This window comes from Pygocentrus nattereri, chromosome 12 (genome assembly GCF_015220715.1).
Source record: "Pygocentrus nattereri isolate fPygNat1 chromosome 12, fPygNat1.pri, whole genome shotgun sequence".
Taxonomy (NCBI): domain Eukaryota; kingdom Metazoa; phylum Chordata; class Actinopteri; order Characiformes; family Serrasalmidae; genus Pygocentrus; species Pygocentrus nattereri.
Genome location: NC_051222.1, coordinates 40,880,391 through 40,892,980, shown reverse-complemented (window position 1 = coordinate 40,892,980; position 12,590 = coordinate 40,880,391). Strand labels below are relative to the sequence as shown.

At 45.3% G+C, this 12,590-nt stretch overlaps 1 protein-coding gene across 1 annotated transcript in view; it reads left to right on the top strand.

The window, feature by feature from the left end:
- Positions 1-1,402: 1,402 nt before the first annotated feature.
- LOC108444080 (mucin-3A-like) overlaps positions 1,403-12,590 on the top strand; it is a 41,025-nt gene continuing 29,837 nt past the window's right edge. The window contains exons 1-7 of the mRNA XM_037543393.1: positions 1,403-10,210; positions 10,306-10,390; positions 10,514-10,669; positions 10,751-10,959; positions 11,068-11,156; positions 11,384-11,502; positions 11,850-12,011. Of these exons, the coding sequence (XP_037399290.1) occupies positions 1,416-10,210; positions 10,306-10,390; positions 10,514-10,669; positions 10,751-10,959; positions 11,068-11,156; positions 11,384-11,502; positions 11,850-12,011 (9,615 nt within the window). The 5' untranslated portion in view covers positions 1,403-1,415. The remainder of the gene's footprint in view (positions 10,211-10,305; positions 10,391-10,513; positions 10,670-10,750; positions 10,960-11,067; positions 11,157-11,383; positions 11,503-11,849; positions 12,012-12,590) is intronic.

Sequence of the window (12,590 nt, the reverse complement as noted above, 5' to 3'; positions counted from 1 at the left end):
ATGTAAAAATAAGAATGTACAGACACACTGAATTATCACGAATACTAATGCACTTTTTTATGCCTAGGATGCTGGTCAGTTCTGGTCAGTGCACAGGTAAAACCATCTGTTTAAATGTCTGTCTATCTTTACGTAAAAATGCTTTTATTATATGTTCATCTACTTAATAAGTATAACTAAATATCTAAATAAACAAAGGCAAACTGTACAGGACTTATGTTTTTTGTTGTTCTTTCTTTCAGTGCAGTTCAACTCAATCTAATGGTAAGAGTAGTTAAACATTTAATAAAGCTGCTAATACTGCTGTTATGATCCCTTCATGTTGGGTTAATGAGGATTTTATAACGGGTGTGGACTTTTAAAATATATATTTCGCAAAAATGTTCGAAATATAAATTCCATTATATTGTCAGCTACGTTCTACAAAGCAGAAAACAATGATTAAAGAGGCACCAGAGGGACTTTTTATCCCAGGTAGAAGGGCATGTTTCTGTGTATCTGTGGTATAAAAACAGAATAAACTGATCTTGTGGTTTAGTTGTTTGCCGGCTTATTCCCCATCATCCTGCACAGATACGGTTTAGTTTTACAGTAAAGAGGTCATTGCTCTTAGGGGGCTTTTCCACCTACTGTCCTCTGTAGAGATCATGCTTCTGATGTGAGAATTCATCCTTTGTTGAGTCCCTTTCCTCTTGATTACTGTTGCTATGTCAGACAAGCTTTGATCCTGGTTGTGGTCCAAGGCTGTGATTTCTCACCATAGGAATAGAATCACGAAGACAGGCCAATTCCTACAGATCACAGCTAAAATGAAAGAGGCCTCATAAAATAAGTTTGGATACAGACGACAAGAAATTAATAGGCATACCATTTATAACAACTGTTTAAACATATATTTTAGCTATTTTTGTAGAGCAAATGTTAGCATATCCTGCTCATTTTTTATGAAGTTTGACCAACAGTGGTATTTTCTATATTACTGCGAAACAGCTTACATCACAAACAATAAAATGCATTTGTAATACTTAAAAAATATTTATAACCACCTCAGGAACAGCGACATGCAGTCCAGACTCCAGGTGTGTGATCTTTGTTGTTTTAAATTTCTCAAAATATAAAATGAAACTGAATAATATTGAATGGGATTTTATATTGATTTTCACTTTTTTGACCACAATTTCTATGACAGTACCCTAGCTGCCACTCTTAACAACACAACCAGCAATGTCGACAAAACCACTATCAGTGCTGCCACTGGAAGCCTCAACACCACGGTCACTCCACCTGCCAATGTCAATACCACCATCACCCTTGCTGGTGTCAGCAGTGCCACTGTTAACTCCGCCACTGGCAATGGTAACACCACTATCAGTGCCACCAATGCAAACCTGAGCAACACCATCACTCCCACTGCTATGTTCAACAGCACTGTTGTCTTTGCTAGTGGCAGCACGTCCTACGTTAACACCACAACTGGCAATTTCAACACCACCACCATCAGTGCCAGCACTGCAAGCCAGAACATCGCTGCTAGTCGCAGTGCTATGGTAAACAACACAATGACCCTTGCTAGTGTCAGCACTGTGAGTGTTAATACCACAACTAATAATGTTAACAACATCAATGCCAGTGCAACTACTGCAAGTCAGAACACCAACATTAGTACCCCTGCCATTGTAAACACAACCATCACCCTTGCTGGTGTCAGCAGTGCCACTGTTAACTCCACCACTGGCAGTGGTAACACCATCATCAGTGCAACCAATGCAAGCCTCAACTCCAGTGTCAGTCCCACTGTCAGTTTCAACACCACATTCAATATTGCTAGTGCCAGCACTCCCACTCTTATGACTGCAACTGGCAATGTCGACAACACCACCGTTATTTCACCAACTACAAGCCAGAACACCACTGTCAGTCCCACTGCAATTATCAACACCTCCATCACTGTTGCACTTGTGAGCACTGGCACCAAGAACACCACAATTGGCAATGTGAACAACACCACCATCGTTGCCACCACTGCAAATCTCAACACCACTGTCACTCCCACCACCAGGGTCAACGCCACTGTCTCCCTTGGTAGTGGCAGCAATGCCAATGAACTCTACACAGCTGGTAATGTCAGTACCACAACAATTAGTGCTACGACTGCAAGCCTCAACACCAATGTCACTTTCAGCATCAATTTCAACACCACTGTCTCTACTGCTGGTGCCATCACTCCCACTCTTATTACCACAACTGGCAATGTTAACAACACCACCACTATTTCCACCACTGCAAGTCAGATCACCACTGTCAGTCCCACTGCAATTGTAAACACCACTGTCTCCCTTAGTAGTGGCAGCACTGCCACTATGAACTCCAGAATTGGCAATGTTGAGAACACCACCTTTAGTGCCACCACTGCAAATCTCAACACCACTGTCACTCCCACTGTAAGTGTAAATACCACCATCACCATTGCTTCTGGGAGGACTGAGACTGTTAATATCACAAGTGGCCATGTGGACAACACCAACACCAGTGTCACCAATGCAAGCCTCAGCACCACCTTCACTCCCACTGCTATGTTCAACAGCACTGTTGTCTTTGCTAGTGGCAGCACGTCCTATGTTAACACCACAACTGGCAATTTCAACACCACCACCATCAGTGCCAGCACTGCAAGCCAGAACATCACTGTTAGTCCCAGTGCCAGGGTAAACACCACAATGACCCTTGCTAATGCCAGCACCGTGAGTGATAATACCACAACTAATAATGTTAACAACACCAATGCCAGTCCAACTACTGCAAGTCAGAACACCAACACTAGTACCCCTGCCTTTGTAAACAACACCATCACCCTTGTTGGTGTCAGCAGTGCCATTGTTAACTCAGCCACTGGCAATGGTCACACCACTATCAGTGCCACCAATGCAAGCCTCAGCACCACCATCACTCCCACTGCTATGTTCAACAGCACTGTTGTCTTTGCTAGTGGCAGCACGTCCTCCGTTAACACCACAACTGGCAATTTCAACACCACCACCATCCGTGCCAGCACTGCAAACCAGAACATCACTGTTAGTCCCAGTGCTATGGTAAACATCACAATGACCCTTGCTAGTGTCAGCAGTGCCACTGTTAACTCCACCACTGGCAGTGGTAACACCATCATCAGTGCAACCAATGCAAGCCTCAACTCCAGTGTCAGTCCCACTGTCAGTTTCAACACCACATTCAATATTGCTAGTGCCAGCACTCCCACTCTTATGACTGCAACTGGCAATGTCGACAACACCACCGTTATTTCACCAACTACAAGCCAGAACACCACTGTCAGTCCCACTGCAATTGTCAACACCTCCATCACTGTTGCACTTGTGAGCACTGGCACCAAGAACACCACAACTGGCAATGTGAACAACACCACCATCATTGCCACCACTGCAAATCTCAACACCACTGTCACTCCCACCACCAGGGTCAACACCACTGTCTCCCTTGGTAGTGGCAGCAATGCCAATGAACTCTACACAGCTGGTAATGTCAGTACCACAACAATTAGTGCTACGACTGCAAGTCTCAACACCAATGTCACTTCCACCATCAATTTCAACACCACTGTCTCTGCTGCTGGTGCCATCACTCCCACTCTTATTACCACAACTGGCAATGTTGACAACACCACCACTATTTCCACCACTGCAAGTCAGATCACCACTGTCAGTCCCACTGCAATTGTAAACACCACTGTCTCCCTTGGTAGTGGCAGCACTGCCACTATGAACTCCAGAATTGGCAATGTTGAGAACACCACCTTTAGTGCCACCACTGCATACCTCAACACCAATGTCACTACTACTGCAAGTGTAAATACCACCATCACCATTGCTTCTGGGAGGACTGCCACTGTTAATATCACAAGTGGCCATGTGGACAACACCAACACCAGTGTCACCAATGCAAGCCTCAGCACCACCTTCACTCCCACTGCTATGTTCAACAGCACTGTTGTCTTTGCTAGTGGCAGCACGTCCTACGTTAACACCACAACTGGCAATTTCAACACCACCACCATCAGTGCCAGCACTGCAAGCCAGAACATCACTGTTAGTCCCAGTGCCAGGGTAAACACCACAATGACCCTTGCTAATGCCAGCACTGTGAGTGATAATACCACAACTAATAATGTTAACAACACCAATGCCAGTCCAACTACTGCAAGTCAGAACACCAACATTAGTACCCCTGCTTTTGTAAACAACACCATCACCCTTGTTGGTGTCAGCAGTGCCATTGTTAACTCAGCCACTGGCAATGGTCACACCACTATCAGTGCCACCAATGCAAGCCTCAGCACCACCATCACTCCCACTGCTATGTTCAACAGCACTGTTGTCTTTGCTAGTGGCAGCACGTCCTCCGTTAACATCACAACTGGCAATTTCAACACCACCTCCATCAGTGCCAGCACTGCAAGCCAGAACATCACTGTTAGTCCCAGTGCTATGGTAAACACCACAATGACCCTTGCTAGTGTCAGCAGTGCCATTGTTAACTCAGCCACTGGCAATGGTAACACCACTATCAGTGCCACCAATGCAAGCCTGAGCACCACCATCACTCCCACTGCTATGTTCAACAGCACTGTTGTCTTTGCTAGTGGCAGCACGTCCTACGTTAACACCACAACTGGCAATTTCAACACCACCACCATCAGTGCCAGCACTGCAAGCCAGAACTTCACTGTTAGTCCCAGTGCTATGGTAAACACCACAATGACCTTTGCTAATGTCAGCACTGTGAGTGTTAATACCACAACTAATAATGTTAACAACATCAATGCCAGTGCAACTACTCCAAGTCAGAACACCAACATTAGTACCCCTGCCATTGTAAACACAACCATCACTCTTGCTGGTGTCAGCACTGCCACTGTTAACTCCACCACTGGCAGTGGTAACACCATCATCAGTGCAACCAATGCAAGCCTCAACTCCAGTGTCAGTCCCACTGTCAGTTTCAACACCACATTCAATATTGCTAGTGCCAGCACTCCCACTCTTATGACTGCAACTGGCAATGTCGACAACACCACCATTATTTCACCAACTACAAGCCAGAACACCACTGTCAGTCCCACTGCAATTGTCAACACCTCCATCACTGTTGCACTTGTGAGCACTGGCACCAAGAACACCACAACTGGCAATGTGAACAACACCACCATCATTGCCACCACTGCAAATCTCAACACCACTGTCACTCCCACCACCAGGGTCAACACCACTGTCTCCCTTGGTAGTGGCAGCAATGCCAATGAACTCTACACAGCTGGTAATGTCAGTACCACAACAATTAGTGCTACGACTACAAGCCTCAACACCAATGTCACTTCCACCATCAATTTCAACACCACTGTCTCTACTGCTGGTGCCATCACTCCCACTCTTATTACCACAACTGGCAATGTCGACAACACCACCATTATTTCACCAACTACAAGCCAGAACACCACTGTCAGTCCCACTGCAATTGTCAACACCTCCATCACTGTTGCACTTGTGAGCACTGGCACCAAGAACACCACAACTGGCAATGTGAACAACACCACCATCATTGCCACCACTGCAAATCTCAACACCACTGTCACTCCCACCACCAGGGTCAACACCACTGTCTCCCTTGGTAGTGGCAGCAATGCCAATGAACTCTACACAGCTGGTAATGTCAGTACCACAACAATTAGTGCTACGACTGCAAGTCTCAACACCAATGTCACTTCCACCATCAATTTCAACACCACTGTCTCTTCTGCTGGTGCCATCACTCCCACTCTTATTACCACAACTGGCAATGTTGACAACACCACCACTATTTCCACCACTGCAAGTCAGATCACCACTGTCAGTCCCACTGCAATTGTAAACACCACTGTCTCCCTTGGTAGTGGCAGCACTGCCACTATGAACTCCAGAATTGGCAATGTTGAGAACACCACCTTTAATGCCACCACTGCATACCTCAACACCAATGTCACTACTACTGCAAGTGTAAATACCACCATCACCATTGCTTCTGGGAGGACTGCCACTGTTAATATCACAACTGGCCATGTGGAAAACACCAACACCAGTGTCACCAATGCAAGCCTCAGCATCACCATCACTCCCACTGCTATGTTCAACAGCACTGTTGTCTTTGCTAGTGGCAGCACGTCCTACGTTAACACCACAACTGGCAATTTCAACACCACCACCATCAGTGCCAGCACTGCAAACCAGAACATCACTGTTAGTCCCAGTGCTATGGTAAACACCACAATGACCCTTGCTAATGTCAGCACTGTGAGTGTTAATACCACAACTAATAATGTTAACAACATCAATGTCAGTGCAACTACTGCAAGTCAGAACACCAACATTAGTACCCCTGCCATTGTAAACACAACCATCACCCTTGCTGGTGTCAGCAGTGCCACTTTTAACTCCACCACTGGCAGTGGTAACACCATCATCAGTGCAACCAATGCAAGCCTCAACTCCAGTGTCAGTCCCACTGTCAGTTTCAACACCACATTCAATATTGCTAGTGCCAGCACTCCCACTCTTATGACTGCAACTGGCAATGTCGACAACACCACCATTATTTCACCAACTACAAGCCAGAACACCACTGTCAGTCCCACTGCAATTGTCAACACCTCCATCACTGTTGCACTTGTGAGCACTGGCACCAAGAACACCACAACTGGCAATGTGAACAACACCACCATCATTGCCACCACTGCAAATCTCAACACCACTGTCACTCCCACCACCAGGGTCAACACCACTGTCTCCCTTGGTAGTGGCAGCAATGCCAATGAACCCTACACAGCTGGTAATGTCAGTACCACAACAATTAGTGCTACGACTGCAAGCCTCAACACCAATGTCACTTCCACCATCAATTTCAACACCACTGTCTCTACTGCTGGTGCCATCACTCCCACTCTTAGAACCACAACTGGCAATGTTGAGAACACCACCTTTAGTGCCACCACTGCATACCTCAACACCAATGTCACTACTACTGCAAGTGTAAATACCACCATCACCATTGCTTCTTGGAGGACTGCCACTGTTAATATCACAACTGGCAATGTGGACAACACCAACACCAATGTGACCACTGCAAGCCTCAGCACCACCATCACTCCCACTGCTGTGTTCAACAGCACTGTTGTCTTTGGTAGTGGCAGCACGTCCTACGTTAACACCACAACTGGCAATTTCAACACCACCACCATCAGTGCCAGCACTGTAAGCCAGAACATCACTGTTAATCCCAGTGCTATGGTAAACACCACAATGACCCTTGCTAGTGTCAGCACTGTGAGTGTTAATACGACAACTAATAATGTTAACAACACCAATGCCAGTGCAACTACTGCAAGTCAGAACACCAACATTAGTACCCCTGCCATTGTAAACACAACCATCACCCTTGCTGGTGTCAGCAGTGCCACTGTTAACTCCACCACTGGCAGTGGTAACACCATCATCAGTGCAACCAATGCAAGCCTCAACTCCAGTGTCAGTCCCACTGTCAGTTTCAACACCACATTCAATATTGCTAGTGCCAGCACTCCCACTCTTATGACTGCAACTGGCAATGTCGACAACACCACCGTTATTTCACCAACTACAAGCCAGAACACCACTGTCAGTCCCACTGCAATTGTCAACACCTCCATCACTGTTGCACTTGTGAGCACTGGCACCAAGAACACCACAACTGGCAATGTGAACAACACCACCATCATTGCCACCACTGCAAATCTCAACACCACCGTCACTCCCACCACCAGGGTCAACACCACTGTCTCCCTTGGTAGTGGCAGCAATGCCAATGAACTCTACACAGCTGGTAATGTCAGTACCACAACAATTAGTGCTACGACTGCAAGCCTCAACACCAATGTCACTTCCACCATCAATTTCAACACCACTGTCTCTACTGCTGGTGCCATCACTCCCACTCTTATTACCACATCTGGCAATGTTGACAACACCACCACTATTTCCACCACTGCAAGTCAGATCACCACTGTCAGTCCCACTGCAATTGTAAACACCACTGTCTCCCTTGGTAGTGGCAGCACTGCCACTATGAACTCCAGAATTGGCAATGTTGAGAACACCACCTTTAGTGCCACCACTGCATACCTCAACACCAATGTCACTACTACTGCAAGTGTAAATACCACCATCACCATTGCTTCTGGGAGGACTGCCACTGTTAATATCACAACTGGCCATGTGGAAAACACCAACACCAGTGTCACCAATGCAATCCTCAGCACCACCTTCACTCCCACTGCTATGTTCAACAGCACTGTTGTCTTTGCTAGTGGCAGCACGTCCTACGTTAACACCACAACTGGCAATTTCAACAACACCACCATCAGTGCCAGCACTGCAAGCCAGAACATCACTGTTAGTCCCAGTGCTATGTTAAACACCACAATGACCCTTGCTAATGTCAGCACTGTGAGTGTTAATACCACAACTAATAACGTTAACAACACCAATGCCAGTGCAACTACTGCAAGTCAGAACACCAACATTAGTACCCCTGCCATTGTAAACACATCCATCACCCTTGCTGGTGTCAGCAGTGCCACTGTTAACTCCACCACTGGCAGTGGTAACACCATCATCAGTGCAACCAATGCAAACCTCAACTCCAGTGTCAGTCCCACTGTCAGTTTCAACACCACATTCAATATTGCTAGTGCCAGCACTCCCACTCTTATGACAGCAACTGGCAATGTCGACAACACCACCATTATTTCACCAACTACAAGCCAGAACACCACTGTCAGTCCCACTGCAATTGTCAACACCTCCATCACTGTTGCACTTGTGAGCACTGGCACCATGAACACCACAACTGGCAATGTGAACAACACCACCATCATTGCCACCACTGCAAATCTCAACACCACTGTCTCCCTTGGTAGTGGCAGCAATGCCAATGTTATTTACACAACTGGTAATGTCAGTAACACCACCATCAGTGCCACCACTGCAAGCCTCAACACCAATGTCACTATTTCTGCAAGTGCAAATACCACCATCACCATTGCTTCTGGGAGGACTGCCACTGTTAATATCACAAGTGGCCATGTGGACAACACCAACACCAGTGTCACCACTGCAAGCCTCAGCACCACCATCACTCCCTCTGCTATGATCAACAGCACTGTTGTCTTTGCTAGTGGCAGCACGTCCTACGTTAACACCACAACTGGCAATTTCAACACCACCACCATCAGTGCCAGCACTGCAAGCCAGAGCATCACTGTTAGTCCCAGTGCTATGGTAAACACCACAATGACCCTTGCTAGTGTCAGCACTGTGAGTGTTAATACCACAACTAATAATGTTAACAACACCAATGCCAGTGCAACTACTGCAAGTCAGAACACCAGCATTAGTACCCCTGCCATTGTAAACAACACCATCACCCTTGCTGGTGTCAGCAGTGCCACTTTTAACTCCGCAACTCACAATGTTAACACCACCATCAGTGCCACCAATGCAAGCCTCAACTCCAGTGTGAGTCCCACAGTCAGTTTCAACACCACCACTATCACCATTGCTAGTCTTAGCACTGCCACTGTCAACACCATAGCTGGCAATGCCAACAATACCAGTGTCACTGCCACTGCTGCAAGCTACAACACTACAGTCAGTCCTATTCTGAGTTCCAGCAGCACCAGCACCATTGCCAGTGGCATCACTACATATGATAATAACACACAAGTCAGCAACAACACTTCTGCTTCTATGACTACCATTTTCAAAACCACTGTTAATACCACCGCCACCCCTCCTGTTTTCACAGACAGCCATAAGGCTACAATAGCCTTTGCTGCCAGCACTACTGTAACCACCAGCACTAGTGACAAGATCAGTCTCAACAGCACACTTCCTAGTAAAAATACTCCTATTCCCACTGATGAACCTACCAGTGCCATTACCACAACTGGAATTACCATTAGTTCTAACAATGCAACACCATCCAAGGTCACTATGAGCCCTAGTGTCAGCTCCAGTGCAAGTACCATTATCACCACTGGTGAAATCACCTCCTCAGCCACCATCACCATTGTCACTATACCTACTTCCACTACTATGGCACCACAGATCATTTGCCAAGGTGTAAATAGGTAAACTATGTTTGTTGAAATTAAAAGTAAGAGGATATTCCCAAAGATATTATGTATTAATATATTAATATTAGACAAAATTTTTTTCTTCACAGTTATACACTAGAGAATCAGCTGTTGTCTGGAGATGTTTCTGCTGTGCTCTGCAACTTCAACATCTCTGAATATGCCTGTTCATCCGTGAGTTTTCCAATAGAGCAAAAATAAATCAATTCATAGGTTTGATCTTTTTAGGTATCAGGTTTTCTGTCATATACCTGTCTATATTCCTTCTTCTTTTTTGTCTTTACTTGTATGTTCTAGTCCTCTAAGGTTGCTGCTCTGTCCTCTGATGATCTCTTCAAACTACTGACTTGCAAACTGCCAAGCAACGTGGTCTACTCTAAAGACATTTGGGTGCTTTTCCTCCAAAAGTTTGCAGCACCTCTCCCGGCAGCTCTGGATAAGTACTCCAGCGTGGTATGGGATGTTCACTTGTGTTGCAGTAAAACTAAACATTTAGTTTGAATTGTACATTGAAATATCCACTGACTCTTACAGACCCCCAGCATCACTCTGCCTGACCCATCTTTTCTTAATGCCATCGGAGACGTGATAGTCAACAGCTTCAGTGCTGCACAGCTTAGGGATGCCGTTTTCATCACCCAGTGGTTCCAGATTCGGCTCAAACCATTTTTATCATCAGTGCCTGCAAACTTCCTTTCCATTTTCAGTTCCAGGAACTTCAGCTGTGAGACCTACCAAGTTGTGTAAGTATGGGCAGTGGAAATGTTGAACATTACAGATGGTATTTAAAGCATTTTAAAGAAAAAGCAAACAATCCTTCACAACATCTGATCTCTTCTTATCCAACCTAGGGTACAAGCATTTAGCTCACAAGAACCGGCCATGCAAGATAAGCAAAAATTGTCCGTCATCAGTAATTTCATCAAGCCCTTCCTCAAAGGTAATTAAAATGAATGGCATATTAACATTTCTTTCTTTCTGTCTTAGATTGTGAAACAATAGTTAGTTGTTCAGTGGAATAATAGAAAACAGGTTCTATTTTGATTAGGTCCCCTTCTGCACTGTGACCATGGCTGTGTTTCCAAGACTCCTGGCAGCAGTAAATGACTGAATCTAATGTTTATATGTGATGATATTCAGTCTGTGTAACACAATGTGGTGTTTCAGGTCAGTCCTGTGTGCTGCCCGGGAGCAACGACTCAGACTGGCTGGTGAAGAATTTTGGCCAATTCAGGAGTTCTGCTTCATTTTCTGACTTCATCAGCCTGAAGAGTGACTTCAATGGAGTGAGTTACAAAGCATTCTGAAGTGTGCATTTACTATAAAGTCGTGCAGTCATAAGGCCACCTTCTTGGGACTCAGCGGGAACCACCATAGTAATCTTAACCCTGCTGAAAAGCCCAGCACAGAACAACTGGTTTATGCTGGTCTAGTGCTGGTCTGGTTCTTCTTTTGCTGGTTAACCCAGCGTGGTCATGCAGTTTCACCAGCCTACCAGCGTCCACAGCAAAACACAAGCTGATTTAGCTGGTGACCAGTTGTTCACTCCTTCCCACTCTTCCCTTACTTTTATCTCTTTCTCATAAACTCTGTAACTGGTTCTCCCTCCTCTCACACTTTCTCTTTCTCTCAGGTAAATGCAGCAGAGGTTCTAACTTCATCCCAGTTGGCAGAACTTTGCTCCGACCCCACTCGACTTACTGGTCCCCAGGATGTAAACACTGTGATGGCAGCTGTCAGCCCAATTCAGAACCAATTCACCTCCTTCTTTGACAACCTCACTTCCAGCATCCAGGTACTTAAAACTTCTCTGTGTTAGATCACGCATTCATAGTTCTCTCGATAGGCAGACACTCACTTATTGATGCATCAAGAGCTTGTGGTTCATTTAATGTGGTTAATTCAAACTTGGTGTAGAGGTTCTAGCTTTGTCCAGAGCTTTCCATGCACTTTTCTGTGCCTTTCCATGTATTTTTCCCAAGAATCATAGTGATGATTAGTCACAACCAAGCAAATACCATCATGATTCATGTTCATACATACAGTGCCCTCCATAATTATTGGCACCCCTGGTTAAGATGTGTCAAAAGCCTTAAAATAAATTCAGTTTTTATTGTGGAAACATACTGTCACACTGAAAATTGTAGAAAAATGTAACCTTTAACTCAAGTAGAGTTTTATGGGGAAAATAAAATCCCTGACTAAGAAATAATTTTTCTTCATAAAATCACCTGTTCCACAATTATTGGCACCCCTAACAATTCTTAGGAAATAAATGTAATTAAAGAATTTCTGTCACTTCTACAGTAGTTTACGAAGTTAATCAAAGTATGTAGGAACATTTAATTAGCAATTCACAACTTCCTGTTTCCCT